At 38.2% G+C, this 19515-nt stretch overlaps 1 protein-coding gene across 5 annotated transcripts in view; it reads right to left on the bottom strand.

The window, feature by feature from the left end:
- Positions 1 to 19515, bottom strand: part of EEF2K (eukaryotic elongation factor 2 kinase) — a 132808-nt gene that overhangs the window by 81561 nt on the left and 31732 nt on the right. For 3 of the 5 annotated variants that reach the window (XM_053694785.1, XM_053694784.1, XM_053694787.1), the window contains 2 exons: positions 18072 to 18391; positions 11432 to 11482 (listed from right to left, as the gene is read on the bottom strand). In XM_053694785.1, the coding sequence (XP_053550760.1) occupies positions 11432 to 11482; positions 18072 to 18311 (291 nt within the window). In that variant the 5' untranslated portion in view covers positions 18312 to 18391. The remainder of the gene's footprint in view (positions 1 to 11431; positions 11483 to 18071; positions 18392 to 19515) is intronic. The other 2 variants (XM_053694786.1, XM_053694788.1) reach the window with 1 other exon arrangement.

Genomic DNA, 19515 nt, shown 5'->3' with positions numbered 1-19515 from the left:
GGATGAGAGGAAACGGCGGGAACACATAAGCTAGTTTGAAGGTCCAAGGTGCTACTAGTGCATCCACTAGAGCCGCCTTGGGATCCCTGGATCTGGACCCGTAGCAAGGAACTTTGAAGTTCTGACGAGAGGCCATTAGATCCATGTCTGGAATGCCCCACAGCTGAGTGACTTGGGCAAAGATTTCCGGATGGAGTTCCCACTCCCCCGGATGCAATGTCTGACGACTCAGAAAATCCGCTTCCCAATTTTCCACTCCTGGGATGTGGATAGCAGACAGGTGGCAGGAGTGAGACTCCGCCCATAGAATGATTTTGGTCACTTCTTCCATCGCTAGGGAACTCCTTGTTCCCCCCTGATGGTTGATGTACGCAACAGTCGTCATGTTGTCTGATTGAAACCGTATGAACTTGGTCCTCGCTAGCTGAGGCCAAGCCTTGAGAGCATTGAATATCGCTCTCAGTTCCAGAATATTTATCGGTAGAAGAGATTCTTCCCGAGACCAAAGACCCTGAGCTTTCAGGGATCCCCAGACCGCGCCCCAGCCCATCAGACTGGCGTCGGTCGTGACAATGACCCACTCTGGTCTGCGGAATGTCATCCCTTGTGACAGGTTGTCCAGGGACAGCCACCAACGGAGTGAGTCTCTGGTCCTCTGTTAGAAAAATCCTCATTTCTAAGGAGTCTATAATTGTTCCCAAGAAGGGAACCCTTGTTGACGGGGATAGAGAACTCTTTTCCACGTTCACTTTCCAGCCGTGAGATCTGAGAAAGGCCAGGACGATGTCCGTGTGAGCCTTTGCTTGAGGAAGGGACGACGCTTGAATCAGAATGTCGTCCAGGTAAGGTACTACTGCAATGCCCCTTGGTCTTAGCACCGCTAGAAGGGACCCTAGTACCTTTGTGAAAATCCTTGGAGCAGTGGCTAATCCGAAAGGAAGCGCCACGAACTGGTAATGTTTGTCCAGGAATGCGAACCTTAGGAACCGATGATGTTCCTTGTGGATAGGAATATGTAGATACGCATCCTTTAAATCCACCGTGGTCATGAATTGACCTTCCTGGATGGAAGGAAGAATAGTTCGAATGGTTTCCATCTTGAACGATGGAACCTTGAGAAACTTGTTTAAGATCTTGAGATCTAAGATTGGTCTGAACGTTCCCTCTTTTTTGGGAACTATGAACAGATTGGAGTAGAACCCCATCCCTTGTTCTCTTAATGGAACAGGATGAATCACTCCCATTTTTAACAGGTCTTCTACACAATGTAAGAACGCCTGTCTTTTTATGTGGTCTGAAGACAACTGAGACCTGTGGAACCTCCCCCTTGGGGGAAGTCCCTTGAATTCCAGAAGATAACCCTGGGAGACTATTTCTAGCGCCCAAGGATCCAGAACATCTCTTGCCCAAGCCTGAGCGAAGAGAGAGAGTCTGCCCCCCACCAGATCCGGTCCCGGATCGGGGGCCAATATTTCATGCTGTCTTGGTAGCAGTGGCAGGTTTCTTGGCCTGCTTTCCCTTGTTCCAGCCTTGCATTGGTCTCCAAGCTGGCTTGGCTTGAGAAGTATTACCCTCTTGCTTAGAGGACGTAGCACTTTGGGCTGGTCCGTTTTTACGAAAGGGACGAAAATTAGGTCTATTTTTTGCCTTGAAAGGCCGATCCTGAGGAAGGGCGTGGCCCTTACCCCCAGTGATATCAGAGATAATCTCTTTCAAGTCAGGGCCAAACAGCGTTTTCCCCTTGAAAGGAATGTTTAGTAGCTTGTTCTTGGAAGACGCATCAGCCGACCAAGATTTCAACCAAAGCGCTCTGCGCGCCACAATAGCAAACCCAGAATTCTTAGCCGCTAACCTAGCCAATTGCAAAGTGGCGTCTAGGGTGAAAGAATTAGCCAATTTGAGAGCATTGATTCTGTCCATAATCTCCTCATAAGGAGGAGAATCACTATCGAGCGCCTTTATCAGTTCATCAAACCAGAAACATGCGGCTGTAGTGACAGGGACAATGCATGAAATTGGTTGTAGAAGGTAACCCTGCTGAACAAACATCTTTTTAAGCAAACCTTCTAATTTTTTATCCATAGGATCTTTGAAAGCACAACTATCCTCTATGGGTATAGTGGTGCGTTTGTTTAAAGTAGAAACCGCTCCCTCGACCTTGGGGACTGTCTGCCATAAGTCCTTTCTGGGGTCGATCATAGGAAACAATTTTTTAAATATGGGGGGAGGGACGAAAGGAATACCGGGCCTTTCCCATTCTTTATTAACAATGTCCGCCACCCGCTTGGGTATAGGAAAAGCTTCTGGGAGCCCCGGCACCTCTAGGAACTTGTCCATTTTACATAGTTTCTCTGGGATGACCAACTTTTCACAATCATCCAGAGTGGATAATACCTCCTTAAGCAAAATGCGGAGATGTTCCAACTTAAATTTAAATGCAATCACCTCAGGTTCAGCCTGTTGAGAAATGTTCCCTGAATCAGTAATTTCTCCCTCAGACAAAACCTCCCTGGCCCCCTCAGATTGGGTTAGGGGCCCTTCAGAGATATTAATATCAGCGTCGTCATGCTCTTCAGTAACTAAAACAGAGCAGCCACGCTTACGCTGACAAGGGTTCATTTTGGCTAAAATGTTTTTGACAGAATTATCCATTACAGCCGTTAATTGTTGCATAGTAAGGAGTATTGGCGCGCTAGATGTACTAGGGGCCTCCTGAGTGGGCAAGACTCGTGTAGACGAAGGAGGGAATGATGCAGTACCATGCTTACTCCCCTCACTTGAGGAATCATCTTGGGCATCATTGTCATTATCACATAAATCACATTTATTTAAATGAATAGGAATTCTGGCTTCCCCACATTCAGAACACAGTCTATCTGGTAGTTCAGACATGTTAAACAGGCATAAACTTGATAAGAAAGTACAAAAAACGTTTTAAAATAAAACCGTTACTGTCACTTTAAATTTTAAACTGAACACACTTTATTACTGCAATTGCGAAAAAACATGAAGGAATTGTTCAAAATTCACCAAATTTTCACCACAGTGTCTTAAAGCCTTAAAAGTATTGCACACCAAATTTGGAAGCTTTAACCCTTAAAATAACGGAACCGGAGCCGTTTTAAAACTTTAACCCCTTTACAGTCCCTGGTATCTGCTTTGCTGAGACCCAACCAAACCCAAAGGGGAATACGATACCAAATGACGCCTTCAGAAAGTCTTTTCTAAGTATCAGAGCTCCTCTCACATGCGACTGCATGCCATGCCTCTCAAAAACAAGTGCGCCACACCGGCGCGAAAATGAGGCTCTGCTTATGCTTTGGGAAAGCCCCTAAGAAATAAGGTGTCTAATACAGTGCCTGCCGATATTATTATATCAAAATACCCAGATAAAATGATTCCTCAAGGCTAAATATGTGTTAATAATGAATCGATTTAGCCCAGAAAAGTCTAAAGTCTTAATAAGCCCTTGTGAAGCCCTTATTTACGATCGTAATAAACATGGCTTACCGGATCCCATAGGGAAAATGACAGCTTCCAGCATTACATCGTCTTGTTAGAATGTGTCATACCTCAAGCAGCAAGAGACTGCACACTGTTCCCCCAACTGAAGTTAATTGCTCTCAACAGTCCTGTGTGGAACAGCCATGGATTTTAGTTACGGTTGCTAAAATCATTTTCCTCATACAAACAGAAATCTTCATCTCTTTTCTGTTTCTGAGTAAATAGTACATACCAGCACTATTTCAAAATAACAAACTCTTGATTGAATAATAAAAACTACAGTTAAACACTAAAAAACTCTAAGCCATCTCCGTGGAGATGTTGCCTGTACAACGGCAAAGAGAATGACTGGGGTAGGCGGAGCCTAGGAGGGATCATGTGACCAGCTTTGCTGGGCTCTTTGCCATTTCCTGTTGGGGAAGAGAATATCCCACAAGTAAGGATGACGCCGTGGACCGGACACACCTATGTTGGAGAAAGTATATTAATAAAACAGTGTTGGCTGTGCAAAACTGGGGAATGGGTAATAAAGGGATTATCTACAGTATCTTTTTAAATAACAATTTGCAAGTAGACTGTCCCTTTAAGTGCTGCATTGAGATATATTTGCACACGTTTTCCTTAAAGTTTGTGATCGACCCCAAATTCTTTAAAAAAAAGAAAAAAGAAAAACAACATTATTTAATCCATAATCAAAGCAGAATAATTTGAAGAACTTCTAAGAAAGTCAACTTTGTGTTTGTCATTTCAGCCAATCAAAATGAACTTTGAATCATTGCAATTAGTTAAAGTGAAGTTTGAGTGTTTAATTCCAGCCAAACAAAGTATGTGCCAGTCAGTGAATTGTTATGGAGGGGGAACCCTGCCCTAGTCTTGAAGATGAAGGCAACTCGACTAAAAGACTAGGATCAGGATTTTATGACAGTGTCAATGTCACCATGGACAAAATAAGTGACAGAAATGTTCCCTATGCAGACGACATAACTGCTACTGGGGGGTAGAAAACCCATTGGATTATAGAGATATCTGCAATGCATTACTATGGGGATTAGCTCTAACCTAACCTTATTTACTACAAACTTCAACCTAACTGCTTATTCAATAATAGCCTCAAATCCTCAACTCTTTACAGAATATGTGTCTGCCTATATTATCCTTGTGGATGAATTACAGAAGAATTTGTTTTAGTTCAGAATGCAAATGTTGACTGGTCAGTCTGTGGTTGTCAACAACGGTGGTTCTAGACCGTAAAATCTGGTGCTGGACCACAAAGCTAACTATCAAGGGGGCAGGAGGTACTGGTGAGATACATTTTCAGCTATGTCCCTCCTTTATCTCTCTTGTTGGTCTGCTAGTAAAAAACGCACTACATAAAAACAATGGGCAGGTGGCACTTTTTGGATGGACTTACACACTCACAACTTAGTTTGTCAGAAAAAAGTCTTGAGATTTTCAAAAGTTATTTTTGCTAAGGAAGTAAACATTTTTGACTTATTTATTATGTAACATAATTCATTTGTAATGTTTAAATCAGGGCTTGAATATTCATGGTGAGCAAGAAGCCAAGGCTCCTAGAAATTAATTGGGAGCATTTTTTTTTTAGATTCTTTAACCTAAATTTAAACAAGAAAGTGCTTGGCTACTAAAAATGTGTAACAGGCTCCCGATTTTCTATCTGGCTCCTAATTTTGATTTAATCTCGTCAAGCCCTGGTTTAAATGGTGAGTTTAAAAACACTGAATAAAACATTAAAGGGTTACGTTCCCATAAGTGGATGGTACAAAATTATAGAAGGTTGATATAGAACATTTAGCAAACAACAAACTGTGGAAAACATCAGTAAATTATTCAATAAACCATAAAGGGACAGTCAACACCAAAATTGTTATTGTTTAAAAAGATAGATAATGCCTTTATTACCCATTCCCCAGGTTTGCACAACCAACATTGTTATACAGTATCTCACAAAACTCACATTTTTGTAATTATTTTATTATATCTATTCATGTGACAACACTGAAGAAATGACGCTTTGCTACAATGTAAAGTAGTGAGTGTACAGCTTGTATAACAGTGCAAATTTGCTGTCCCCTCAAAATAACTCAACACACAGCCATTAATGTCTAAACCGTTGGCAACAAAAGTGAGTACACCCCTAAGTGGAAATGTACAAATTGGGCCCAAAGCGTCAATATTTCATGTGGCCACCATTATTTTCCAGCACTGCCTTAACCCTCTTGGGCATAGAGTTTACCAGAGCTTCACAGGTTGCCACTGGAGTCCTCTTCCACTCCTCCATGACGACAACACAGAGCTGGTGGATGCTAGAGACCTTGCGCTTTGAGGATGCCCCACAGATGCTCAATAGGGTTTAGGTCTGGAGACATGCTTGGCCAGTCCATCACCTTTACCCTCAGCTTCTTTAGCAAGGCAGTGGAGGTGTGTTTGGGGTCGTTATCATGTTGGAATACTGCCTTGCGGCCCAGTCTCCGGAGGGAGGGGATCATGCTCTGCTTAAGTATGTCACAGTACATGTTGGCATTCATGGTTCCCTCAATGAACTATAGCTCCCTAGTGCCGGCAGCACTCATGCAGGCCCAGACCATGACACTCCCACCACCATGCTTGACTGTAGGCAAGACACACTTGTCTTTGTACTCCTCACCTGGTTGCCGTCACACACGCTTGACACCATCTGAACCAAATAAGTTCATCTTGGTCTCATCGGACCACAGGACATGGTTCCAGTAATCCATGTCCTTAGTCTGCTTGTCTTCAGCAAACTTTTTGCAGGCTTTCTTGTGCATCATCTTTAGAAGAGGCTTCCTTCTGGGACGACAGCCATGCCGACCAATTTGATGCAGTGTGCTGCGTATGGTTTGAGCACTGACAGGCTGACCCCCCACCCCTTAAAACCTCTGCAGCAATGTTGGCAGCACTCATACGTCTATTTCCCAAAGACAACTCTGAATATGACGCTGAGCACGTGCACTCAACTTCTTTGGTCGACCATGGCGAGACCTGTTCTGAGTAGAACCTGTCCTGTGAAACCGCTGTATGGTCTTGCCACCATGCTGCAACTCAGTTTCAGGGTCTTGCCAATCTTCTTATAGCCTAGGCCATCTTTATGTAGAGCAACAATTATTTTTTTCAGATCCTCAGAGAGTTCTTTGCCATGAAGTGCCATGTTGAACTTCCAGTGACCGGTATGAGAGAGTGTGAGAGCGATAAACACCAAATTTAACACACCTGCTCACCATTCACACCTGAGACCTTGTAACACTAACAAGTCACATGACACCGGGGAGAGAAAATGCCTAATTGGGCCCAATTTGGACATTTCCACTTAGGGGTGTACTCACATTTGTTGCCAACAGTTTAGACATTAATGGCTGTGTGTTGAGTTATTTTGAGGGGAGAGCAAATTTACACTGTTATATAGGCTGTACACTCACTACTTTACATTGTAGCAAAGTGTCATTTCTTCACTGTTGTCACATGAAAAGATATAATAAAATATTTACAATAATGTGAGGGGTGTACTTACTTTTGTGAGATACTGTATTAATATACTTTATATTTAAACCTCTATATTTCTGCCTGTTTCTAAGACACTACAGACAGCCTCATAATCACATGCTTTTTTATTAACTTTTCACAACAAGAGACTGCTAGTTCATGTGGACCATATAGATAACATTGTGTTGACGCCCAAGAAATTATTTAAGAGTTAGCATAACACAGTACTAAATGCAAGTCAATATATAATAAATAAAAAGTCATGTGATCAGGGGCTGTCAAAAGAGGCTTAGATACAAAGTAATCACAGAGGTAAAAAGTATATTAATATAACTGTGTTGGTTATGCAAAACTGGGGAATGGGCAATAAAGGGATTATCTATCTTTTTAAACAATAACATTTCTAGAGTTGACTGTCCCTTTAAAGAATAGATGAACACAATATTGAGAAATCGTTTTATATCATGAAGAATGTTAGCACAAAGGATGTGAAAACCAGCAGTAATACCTACATTCACTTGATAATACACTTTGGGTCTTTTTCTTTTTTTTTAAATTAGGCTGTTGGTGACACAGCCAATCAGAGACTGTATTTTCTGAGCCATTATCTTCAAATGGAGCATGCTACTTGTCTCTGGGAACGGAGTTAAAACATTACTGCACATATACACAGTCCTTAAGTCTCTTCCCCCTTCCCCCAAAGTAAGTACCCAGCAGTGTGATCTCATTCATTCTTTTATTCATTCTCTTATATATCCATTCATTCTGATAATAGCTCAGAAGTTGCAGTTCTGATTGACTGTATTAATTAGATGCCTAATTTAAAATAAAATAAAAAAGCTGCAGTGCGGAGGGCACGATGCAAACTAAAGAAATAGGGTGAGTTTAATTTAAAAAATAAGCAAGAACAAAGTATGTTTATTTTATATCATACCCCAGAATGCAGTATTTCTTACACTAAAGTGGACATTAAACACAAAATACATTTAATCTAATTATGTGTGCCGCCATTTTGTAACCTAGGTTATGCTTCAGGTATGTGAAAGAGAATGCAAAACAAGTTGGCTCTAAAATGCAGTAAAAACTAGATTTCAAGATGGCAGCACCCAACACTAGAGGGAGGCTGGGCAAAAAAACCTCACTACTGTGCTTATAAATTGTAATTTGTGTTTAATGTCCCTTTAAAGTGTTTTCCGTACTAAAATGAACACCTCCCTTGGAAAGGCGCATTCCATGCACCTACTTATTTTCTTTTTTGTTCTTTACGTTTCTATGGATGCGAACCAAGTAGGAAAAACTGCTGATTTATTAAAACAACAACAACACAGTATTATGTCGTTTTCATTCACAAAATGTACAATGCGAAGATTTAAAAAAAAACAATAATCATATGATACAGCATGGGAAACCTTTATCACAGGATTGTATGTAAAATGCATTGTATGAAGGAGCAATGCATCCGAAAATCGCCAACGCAGAGAAAACATGAGAGAAATATAGGTAAGGTTCCAGTTCTCTATAATGTATTATCACAGCTTAGTCACAAAAGTCTATTCAATGTTATATTTTCAAGCAAATCAGGAGGGTATCAGACATACACATATAAATCTATATTATCAGTTTGTCTGGTTTTACTATTTATAGGTATGTGTTTGAGTAAAATAAAATAAACTAGCAACATTTCTCCCGAATTCCAAATAAAAATATTGTCATTTAGAGCATTTATTTGGAAATGTCAAAATAACAAACAAGATGCAGTGTTTTCAGACCTTGAATAATGCAGAGAAAACAAGTTCATATTCATTTTTAAACAACACAATACTCTGCTTTGTTTGATGGTTTGTCACCATCCATCTTTTTCTTGATCGCATTCCAGAGTTTTTCAGTGGGGTTCAGGTCTGAAGATTGTGCTGGCCATGACAGGGTCTTGATTTGGTGGTCCTCCATCTACACCTTTATTGACCGGGCTGTGTGGCATGGAGCATTGTTCTACTGGAAAAAAACAATCCTCAGAGTTGGGAAACATTTTCAGTGCAGAAGGAAGCATGTTTTCTTCCAGGATAACCTTGAACGTGGCTTGATTCATGCGTCCTTCACAAAGATAAAGCTGCACAATTGCAGCCTGGCTGAAGCCAGGGCAATTTTCAGCTTTGCCCAACACCTAGTCATCTAATGGGTAGATAGAGACCTGGAGAGGCCTACAAGCCACACCCACTGTGAAATTTGGAAGGATTGGTGATGATCTGAGGGTTTTTCAGCCAGACTGGAATCATGCAGCTTTATCTTTGTGAAGTACGTATGAATCAAGCCACGTACAAGGTTATCCTGGAAGACAATTTGCTTCCTTCTGCTCTGACAATGTTCCCCAACTCTGAAGATTGTTTATTCCAGCAGGACAATGCTCCATACCACACAGCCAGGTCAAACAGGTGTGGATGGAGGACCACACGATCAAGACTCTGTCATGGCCAGCCCAATCTTCAGACCTGAACCACGTTAAAAACCTCTGGACTGTGATCAAGATGAAGATGGATGGTGACAAACTAACAAACAAAGCAGAGCTGCTTGAATTTTTGCACCAAGAGTGGCATAAAGTCGCCCAACAGCAATGTGATAGACTGGGGAAGAGCAGCCAAGACGAATAAAAGCTGTGATTGATTATCAGGGTTATTCCAAAAAATATTGATTTCTGAACTCTTGCTAAATAGTATTGTGTTGTTTAAAAATGAATAAGAACTACCGGTAGTTTTCTTTGCATTATTCGAGTAGTATAGTAATAAAACCAGAGAAACTCATTTTGCAGTGGTCTCTTATTTTTTCCAGAGCTGTGTGTGTATATATACAGTATATATATATATATATATATATATATATATATATATATATATATATATATATATATATATAAAATATTTTTTTGTGCTAAAACTATATTTTCAACAGCATTTTACAATGACATTATTAGGCTTCCTCTGATAAATCACCTATATCACATTCTAGAAAAAAAGTGGCTTTAAAAAAAACTTCACTTTTTACCTACTTTGATCATTAAAAGTATTAGTTTATTTTTGTACCATTTGTAAAAAAAAAATACAAACGTGTTTGTTTGTACTGATAGTGAGACTATAACGGACATCTGTAGGAAGCAGGCAAGGGTGTATACATGGAAATTACTATTTAAAATGACTTTCTAGTGTCAAAATAACATGCTGGTTTTGATTAGAACATTTTGCTTTTTAAGCAAATTACATTTTTACTATGTATTTAACTCCAACAGAGGTTAATCACCTAATTCATGGGATGTGCTATTTCATAGATAAACCTTCAACAGTACATCCTGTATCCTGGGAGCTAGCTGGTCACTGGTTGATACACACCTCTCTTGTCATTGGTATGCAAGCAAAAGTGCCATAATTAAATGCTCAAACACATTTTTATTTTTTTTGCACTTTTATTTCTCCTTATTCTTGCACCCTCACACGCACCCTTTTTAGAGCCAATCAAACTGGGAATAGGGCTGCACTTATCAGTTGATTCAGCCACTGATTGGCCGAAGGGAACATGAGTGAGGAGACCAGATTATGAACAGCCACTGCAGAAAGGTTTTTTTAAAAAAAAATTATGGTAAAATAAAACATGGAAAATTATTTATTTCTGATAAAATAACATTTCCTTTTTAAAATGCTTTCTTGATCTCTATTATGGAATATAATATAGTGATTTTAAGATATTTGATAAAACAAGCAAATAAAATGGCATTTATATCACATGCTGATTTAAAAGCGTAAAGGGACATTGTACACTAGATTTTTCTTTGCATAAATGTTTTGTAGATGATCCATTTATAAAGCCTATACAGCTTTTTTTCATTTTTTTAAAATAGTTTTGCTTATTTTTTAAATAACATTGCGCTGATTTTTAGACTCCTAACCAAGCCCCAAAGTTTTAGGAGAATACTGATGTATACCTACTCCAGCTTGCTCCCGTTTGTGTAAAGGGTCTTTTCATATGCAGATGAAGGGGGAGGAGGGAGTGTCTGCTGTTACCCACTTACAGTGGGTGTTCCAGTAACCTTTTAAACAGAGCTAAACTGGGAGCTTCTAAGTAAGTTTTTAAACGGTTTTATATTGGATTTTTATATCAGTATCTGTGCATATTATTCTTTATAGTTGTGTCTATTACATGCAGTTAAATGAAAATTGGTGTATACTGTCCCTTTAATTACTACACTATATGGAGTATACTAATACCATATACTTCTTCCTTTAGTAGTACTGTATATAGTATTAGTATATTTTATTCTAAAACAAGATTCTTAGGAGATTGCAGAAAAACTGGAACCTTAAATATATTCTTAGAATATGTTAATGAAAAGTGTTAAAAGATCTAGATTTGTGATAACACATACCCGACCTCGTTCAGTCAAGCAGCCATGCTTAGTATATTGCAGTTTTTCAGTCTGTCAAATGCACAAGAAACATTAATTGCGACAGTTGCCAACAGCAAAGTGAAATATACAGTATCATACGCACAGGAACAAATGTACACGCCACTTTAATTACTTAGTTTATTTTCAGGGACATCCGAATATTAGGGATAATGCTCGTTTTTATTCTCCTTTGTTTCTTTTTTTAAAACAAACACCCTAAGAGAACTGCCTCCTCAAGGGTTAAATGCACGTGTAGAAAAGTACATTCATTTAAAAATAGGGAAATAGAGAGTTTTCCTTTAATACTAACCCCCCCATTTTTGTACGTGGAAAAATAAATAATCACAAAAAGGTTTATAATTTGTAATATTTAGTAAATACATGTGTGCACATCATACACCTCAGTAAATGTTTTTTTTTGGTTGATAGGAAGAATTCTCACTGCTATCTATGAATGTGTGTGTATGTATATATATATATATATTTGTGTGTGAGTATGTTGTAGATGTGTGTATGTATGTATTAGTATGTCTGTAAGTGTGTTTGTGTTTATTTGTGTTAGTTTGTCTGTATGTATGTGCATATGAGTGAATGTTTGTATATATGTGTGTATGTTGTATATATGTCTGTATATTGTATATATGTGTGCGTGTGTATGTTTGTGAATATGTTGTATATATGTGTGTATGTGTGCATATTGTATATACTGTATGTGTGCGTGTGTATGTTTGTGAATATAATGTATATATGTGTGCCTGTGTATATTGTATATATGTGTGTGTGTGTATATTTTTATATATATATATATATATGTATGTGCGTGTGTATATTATATATATATATATATATATATATATATGTACGTGTGTATGTTTGTGAATATGTTGTATATATGTTACATATATGTGTCTGTGTGTATGTATGTTGTATATATATGTGCGTGTGTATGTTTGTGAATAGGTTACATATATGTGTCTGTGTGTATGTATGTATCTTGTGTGTGTATATATATATATATATATATATATATATATATATATATATGTGTGTGTGTATGTTTGTGAATACATGGGGGTCTATTTATCAAGCTCCGAATGGATACTGTCTCTCTCTCTCTCTCTATATATATATATATATATATATATATATATATATATATATGTGTGTGTGTGTGTGTGTACTTATGTTTGAGTATAATTCATGTATGTGTATGTTTGTGAGCACTGCATGCAATCAGATGTTGTTTGTGAATATGTTATATATACTGTGTATATGTATATATATATATATATATATATATATATATATATATATATATATATATGTGCGTACTTATGTCTATGAGTATAATTCATGTACAGTTGTGCTCATAAGTTTACATACCCTGGCAGAAATTATGATTTCTTGGCCATTTATTAGAGTTTGAACACCGCTGATTTGCATTCTCATTTCCTTGGATATCTTTTTATATCCCTTTCCTGTTTTATACAGTTCAATTACCTTTTCCCGCAGATCCTTTGACAATTCTTTTGCTTTCCCCATGACTCAGAATCCAGAATCGTCAGTGTACTGGATTAAAGATGCAAGGGTCTGTCAGGAGTCCAGAAACTCATTGACCTTTTATACACACACACTAATTACAAGAAAACAGATCACAGGTGAGGATGGTTACCTTTAAAAGCCATTAAAACCCCTTTTTTATCAACTTGTGTGCATGTTATAAGGCCAAAATCACCAGGGTATGTAAACTTTTGATCAGGGTCATTTGGGTAGTTTCTGTTGTCATTATGATTTAAAAAGAGTAAACACAGTTGATTGATAATAAATGGCTTCAGCCAAACACTAACCATGAGTGAAAGAACAGTTTTTGTGTTATCATTCATATTCTCTGAAAAATGGCCAAGAAATCATAAATTCTGCCAGGGTATGTAAACTTATGAGCACAACTGTATATGTGTGTGTTTGTGAGCACTGCATGCAGTCAGATGTTGTTTGTGATCTCTGACCTCCTTAAGAAGTGATGGGGATGTCTGAGCAATACTGGTTTTAACCAGTTATGATCACAAATAATCTGCCCCCTCACTTAACACTTGTGTTACCGGGAAGGTTATTGCAAGTCATAAATAATTAGCTACAAATTGGAATGATATAGGATTTCAGATTGATCACACTTTGTTACCCTTCATTCAAAACAACTGTCATAAAAAAACTGAGCTTGAATTTGTGCAGCTTGGAGATGTCATTTGATTTGTTTTGACGTCTGAACATTGAACATTCTTTTGTCACCTGTGCCTGAATATATTTAAAAAATATAAAAAATAAACAGATAAATATAAAAAACTAGGCCCTACTGATCAATAAAGCTGTGAGAATATGTTTTGAGTTTCAAGTCCCTTTAAGAGAAACAGACTCTGTCTGCTTTTCAAATCTCATATACAGTAGAAAAGGCACCAAATGCGCAAATATAAATAATTATTTTTGTGCAAATAAGTATCTTTAGGATGATTTACTAAAAAGAGCTGTAATAATGTAATGATCCTTTTTATTATTTGTGTACCTAAACTGGGTCGCAGCATGTTATGGGCGGAGCTAAGGAAGTCAATGAAAACTGTGACATTTGCCCTGACCATGGAATCTGCGGAAGAGACGAGAGGCATATCTCTTCACCTGTGCCAATCCTGTAAAATCCGGGACTGTTGGAAGGTATAAGATTGGACACTTTTCATGTGCATTTAAGTCATAAAGGAAGCATTTCACATCTAAAATACTTTTCCTAATAAATAAACATTTGTAGCAACAATTTTTGTTTTAGAAAGTTTTTTGCAAAGTCTCTGAGTGAAAACTGAAATCTATTGTAACTGATATGTCATTAAATATTACAAAGATAATATTAATTTAATGTAGTTTTAATAATGTATGTCTCATTTTCAAATCATCTGATTTTCCAAAATACAGTATTTCAGTATATGATTACTTTTCATAAATTCGAGAACTTGTAAGGCTATTTAACTATTTCAGTAACATTTTAATGTTTTTTACATTACAAAACAAGGGCGCAGGGGTCGACAAATATGTTTATAATTTAGGAGCCAGACTGTAGTATTTATATATAGATATTTGGTGAATAACCCAAAAAGGTAGGAGCTAGGGGTAAAATTTTAGGAGCCAGTGGCCCCCTGGGTTTGTCAAGCCCTAAGGGGTATTAAATATAATAAATGTAATGTTGCAGGACGAGATCATGCAAGCATGTTATATATATAGACATATAGCTGAGAGGGGCTTTGGTGTCATGAGATTGATCTGAGGTCTGGTGCGGAACAGGAACTTCAGTGCCATGGTCTGATCTGATGTCTAATATGGGCATATAACAGGGGCTTCAGGGCTCAGGGTCTGATCTTAGGTCTGATTTGGGCTTATGATTGACAGGAGCTGCAGGGCCATGAACCTGGTTTGTGGTCTGATTTAGGCTTATGACTGAAAAGAGCTGCAGGGCCATGGACCTGGTTTGTGGTCTGATTTGGGCTTATGACTGAAAAGAGCTGCAGGGCCATGGACCTGGTTTGTGGTCTGATTTGGGCTTATGACTGAAAGGAGCTGCAAGGCCAGGGGCCTTGTTTGTGGTCTGATTTGGGCTTATGACTGAAAGGAGCTGCAGGGCCATGGATCTGATTTGGGCTTATGACTGAAAGGAGCTGCAGGGCCATGGATCTGATTTGTGGTCTGATTTGGGCTTATGACTGAAAGGAGCTGCAGGGCCAGGGGTCTGGTTTGTGGTCTGATTTGGGCTTATGACTGAAAGGAGCTGCAGGGCCATAGATCTGATTTGTGGTCTGAATTGGGCTTATGACTGAAAGGAGCTGCAGGGCCATGAACCTGGTTTGTGGTCTGATTTGGGCTTATGACTGAAAGGAGCTGCAGGGCCAGGGGCCTGTTTTGTGGTCTGATTTGGGCTTATGACTGAAAGGAGCTGCAGGGCCATGGATCTGATTTGTGGTCTGAATTGGGCTTATGACTGAAAGGAGCTGCAGGGCCATGGATCTGATTTGTGGTCTGATTTGGGCTTATGACTGAAAGGAGCTGCAGGGCCATGGATCTGATTTGTGGTCTGATTTGGGCTTATGACTGAAAGGAGCTGCAAGGCCAGGGGCCTTGTTTGTGGTCTGATTTGGGCTTATGACTGAAAGGAGCTGCAGGGCCATGGATCTGATTTGGGCTTATGATTGACAGGAGTTGCAGAACCATGTACCTGAATTGAGGTTGTATGTGGGCATATGGCTGACAGGGCCTGCAGGGTCAAGTGTATGCTTTAAGGTCTGATGTGGGCATATGGCTGACAGGGCCTGCAGGGTCAAGTGTATGCTTTAAGGTCTGATGTGGGCATATGGCTGACAGGGCCTGCAGGGTCAAGTGTATACTTTAAGGTCTGATGTGGGAATATGGCTGACAGGGGCTGCAGGGCCAAGTGTATGATTTGAGGTTTGATGTGGGCATATGGCTGACAGGCTTAGGTGTCATGAGATTGATCAGAAAAGCATGAGGTGTGATTTAAGATCTGATGTGAACATATCACGGACAGGGACAGTGCCACATGATATGTTCTGGTAAGTGATCATGGTTCCATCTACCTCTGTCTATCAGGTCATCTGCTGATTGTCCAGTAGTTGTTAAGAGATCAGCTGGAGGCCCTGTCCTTAGCTATTGTCACGCCCCTGCAGCAATACTCATTGTTTCTACTTCATACAGTACCCTTGGATTTTATTTTAAATAAAGGAACTGTGGGAGATTTTCTTCATGGTAAATCTTATACTGTGCACCTGGTTATTCTGTATTAGGAAATCCACTGCTCTTCCCACTACTCAGACTGAACTTTACTAATAGATTCTGTAGACTCAATATGACATATTAATATAATTCTGGCCCAGTGGTGGGATTCAGAAATTTTAGCAGCATGTTCTCTATCTTCTCTATAATACCACGTTAGGAAATTTGTGCTGTGATGTTAGAACCATAACACTTTCAGCCTCACTGGTTTAACTCCTTATAAATTATCATATATTGTATACTCTTCTGCTGGTAAAACAAGAAACTGGAAACACGTTAAGGGAAAAACAATGTTATAGTATACTGTCCCTTTAAGGAAGATGGCATCACCCAACCACCGGTTATTGAGTACCTGGGAAATTTTAGGAAGAGGTTTGCAAGAACTGGTAAGAACCAGCTAAATCCCACCACTGTTCTGGCCCCTTTTAACTTGAAGAATGTCTGAGGATTTAATCAGTTAACATCATTGTCTGGTTGTGAGACTGTTTTACTTTACAAATGACAGATGATTCATTACTAATATTGACTACTAAGCTTAGAAACCACTGCTCGTTAGAGGAGACGCTGTAATTAAAGAGGCGTGTTCAAGTTCAAAAGAATTGTTGTAAGAAAAAACTGAAATATTAAAGGACCAACAACTCCAGGTTTTGCTTTGGTTTTAAAAAATGACATTTTAAAATGTAATAAAGTTTTAGTGTTTTTTTATTTTATAAAATAGATGTTGTTGTATTGATAACAAAAACAAACACTTTTTTGTGTTATGCTAGCGGGCTGAGCCCACCAATAGGGCAGTGGGAATTTTGTTTTTCAGCCAGTAAGCTTCTATACCAAAAACCAGTCATGAACAATCATACACTTTCAAAATAAAACACTTTAACCTTCACCCATTTTTCATGCAATTTTTTTTTTTTTAACATTTGAATTGTGCACAAAATGTAATGTCCCCTTTGATGAACTTGATATTTAACGCATTGGCTGCCAGAATACAGTGCCACAATGCATTGCAGCTCTCAGACAGCACAGGGGTTAATTTATTTGTTGCCTCAGGCTTCTAATTGTAACCCTGGTCTCGTGAGACATGAGAGCTCTTTTCCCCATCTGAGAATAAAAAACAAAACTGGGCTTAGCTCTTGCAGTAAAACAAAGAGTTTAATTTTCGGAAGAACTTGGGAGCAAAGTGCATGTATCGTTGCCGTAAACAATACAGCACAAGGATTTCCATAAGTAAAAGATATAAGTATAAAAATAATATTAAACATGCGCAGGGACCATAAAAAAAAAACCTCACAATGAAGCTGTGACATTCATATATATCAGTAATTGCAATATATCACAAGAGGGCTTTTCACATGCAAGAACAAACAACTGCTCTCAGTTGTAGAGGATTATAATGTGGCAACCATTGTATTAAGTAGCACTACATAACTGTAGCCGGTGCTTGACCAATTCCAGGGCTCCAAAAATTTTATCCCCAAATCCTAATTTCTTTGATTATTCTAAATATATCTATAGAACAAATTTGCTTGCCTCATAAATAATGTTTTTGTCTTCCTAATTTTCCATCTGACCCTGTTTTAGCCCCTTTTGAACTGAAATCAGTCGTATTTTTGTATATAATTTATGGAGTTGAGACTAGGTGAACCAGTGAGGTGGTAAAACAAATGATTTAATCTACAACCAGAAATAGATATTCTTAAAACCTGACATGATCATATCAGACTCAATAGCACATTTTATTTATTAAACCTGTTGGTCAAGTTAGGTCATGATTGGGAGATCTTTGAATTAGGTAACAAACCTTGAAAGAATTTCTTGGAGATGAGCTGGACCCATAATCCACTTGTTTCACCAGTTTGCTGTGAAAGCGAGCATTTTTCTTGTTCTTTTCATGGTGCAAGTCTGGGTCCTCAGTTATGGGGCAAATAAAGAAATTATCTTCATCATCACTTTCAGCCTTGTGGTAAGCCGAGCACTGTACCTTCAGTGGTCGAGCATTATCAAGCTCTTCCATCCTAAACATAAGGTCTTCGTCTGCCATGTTGATTTGGAGTTAGGTAGAACCCGTTGGATGGTTTTAATATCCAGATTGCTGATGGTAATTTGCATTCAGAATAGGACCTGCAAACCAACACAATGAAATAAATCATTAATTAAAATATTAAGTGCTAGAGAAAATAAAGTTGGTGGAACTTTGACAGCCAAGTATGAAGGTTTTCACATAACCAACCTACAAATTTGTTTAAAATCTCAAAATTTTGTGATAAAAATAATGAGCTTTTTAACGGGACACTCAAGTCAAAATTAAACTTTCATGATTCAGATAGAGCACAACATTTTAAACAACATTCCAATTTACTTCCATTAACTAACTGTGCACAGTCTTTTTATATTTACACTTTTTGAGTCACTAGCTCCTACTGAGCATGAGCAAGAATTCACAGAATATATGTATATGCATTTGTGATTGGCTGATGGCTGTCACATGATACAGGGGGGAGTGGAAATAGACATAACTTTGAAATAAGTCAGGAAAAAAATCTACTCATTTGACATTCAGGCTAAGTGCTATTGTATTGTCTTTGTATCATGTATTTGTTGTTTATGCAAATCTACTGTATTAACTGGTTCTTTTTTTCTTCTTTAGTTTTAGAAGTTTATGTTTGGTCAAAAAAGGAACAACCAATAGAGATGGACGATTGGCTATAAAATTACATTCAAAGGGCACAATACATTTGTCGCTACTACTGAATGTTTCTATAAAACCAGTGTGAAAGGGACATTATAACACAAACATTAATTAGTATATATATATATATATTGTTTATTATGGGCTAGATTAAGTGAAGCGCTAATATATCGCACACCAGCAAATAGGCAAATTTACGGGTGCGGGATAAATAAACCAGCCATTATAGGTGGCTAGTTATTAGTACCGTGAGCTTGCGGTACCAATTAGCATTCAACCTTTGATACATTTTTTAAAAATAGAGTGTGTAGTGATGTTTTAAAAATAACAAGTAGTAGTGTTTTTTTTTTGTTTTTTTTTAAACTGCACTAAGCAGTTATAAGATGTTAAAAGAGGCGGGTGTGGGGTGTTAGAAAAAAAAACGTCACTGAAAAGTGCCTTTACGGAGCAGTCTATGGAACTGCGTGTTCCCTGTAAATATATGCTTATATACTGTAAATATTTATGTGTTAATATATGTATATACACATATAAAACACATAAATATATACATATA

This window comes from Bombina bombina, chromosome 11 (genome assembly GCF_027579735.1).
Source record: "Bombina bombina isolate aBomBom1 chromosome 11, aBomBom1.pri, whole genome shotgun sequence".
Taxonomy (NCBI): domain Eukaryota; kingdom Metazoa; phylum Chordata; class Amphibia; order Anura; family Bombinatoridae; genus Bombina; species Bombina bombina.
The sequence above is the reverse complement of the archived record's forward strand: the minus strand, read 5'-3'. Positions and strand labels throughout refer to the sequence as shown.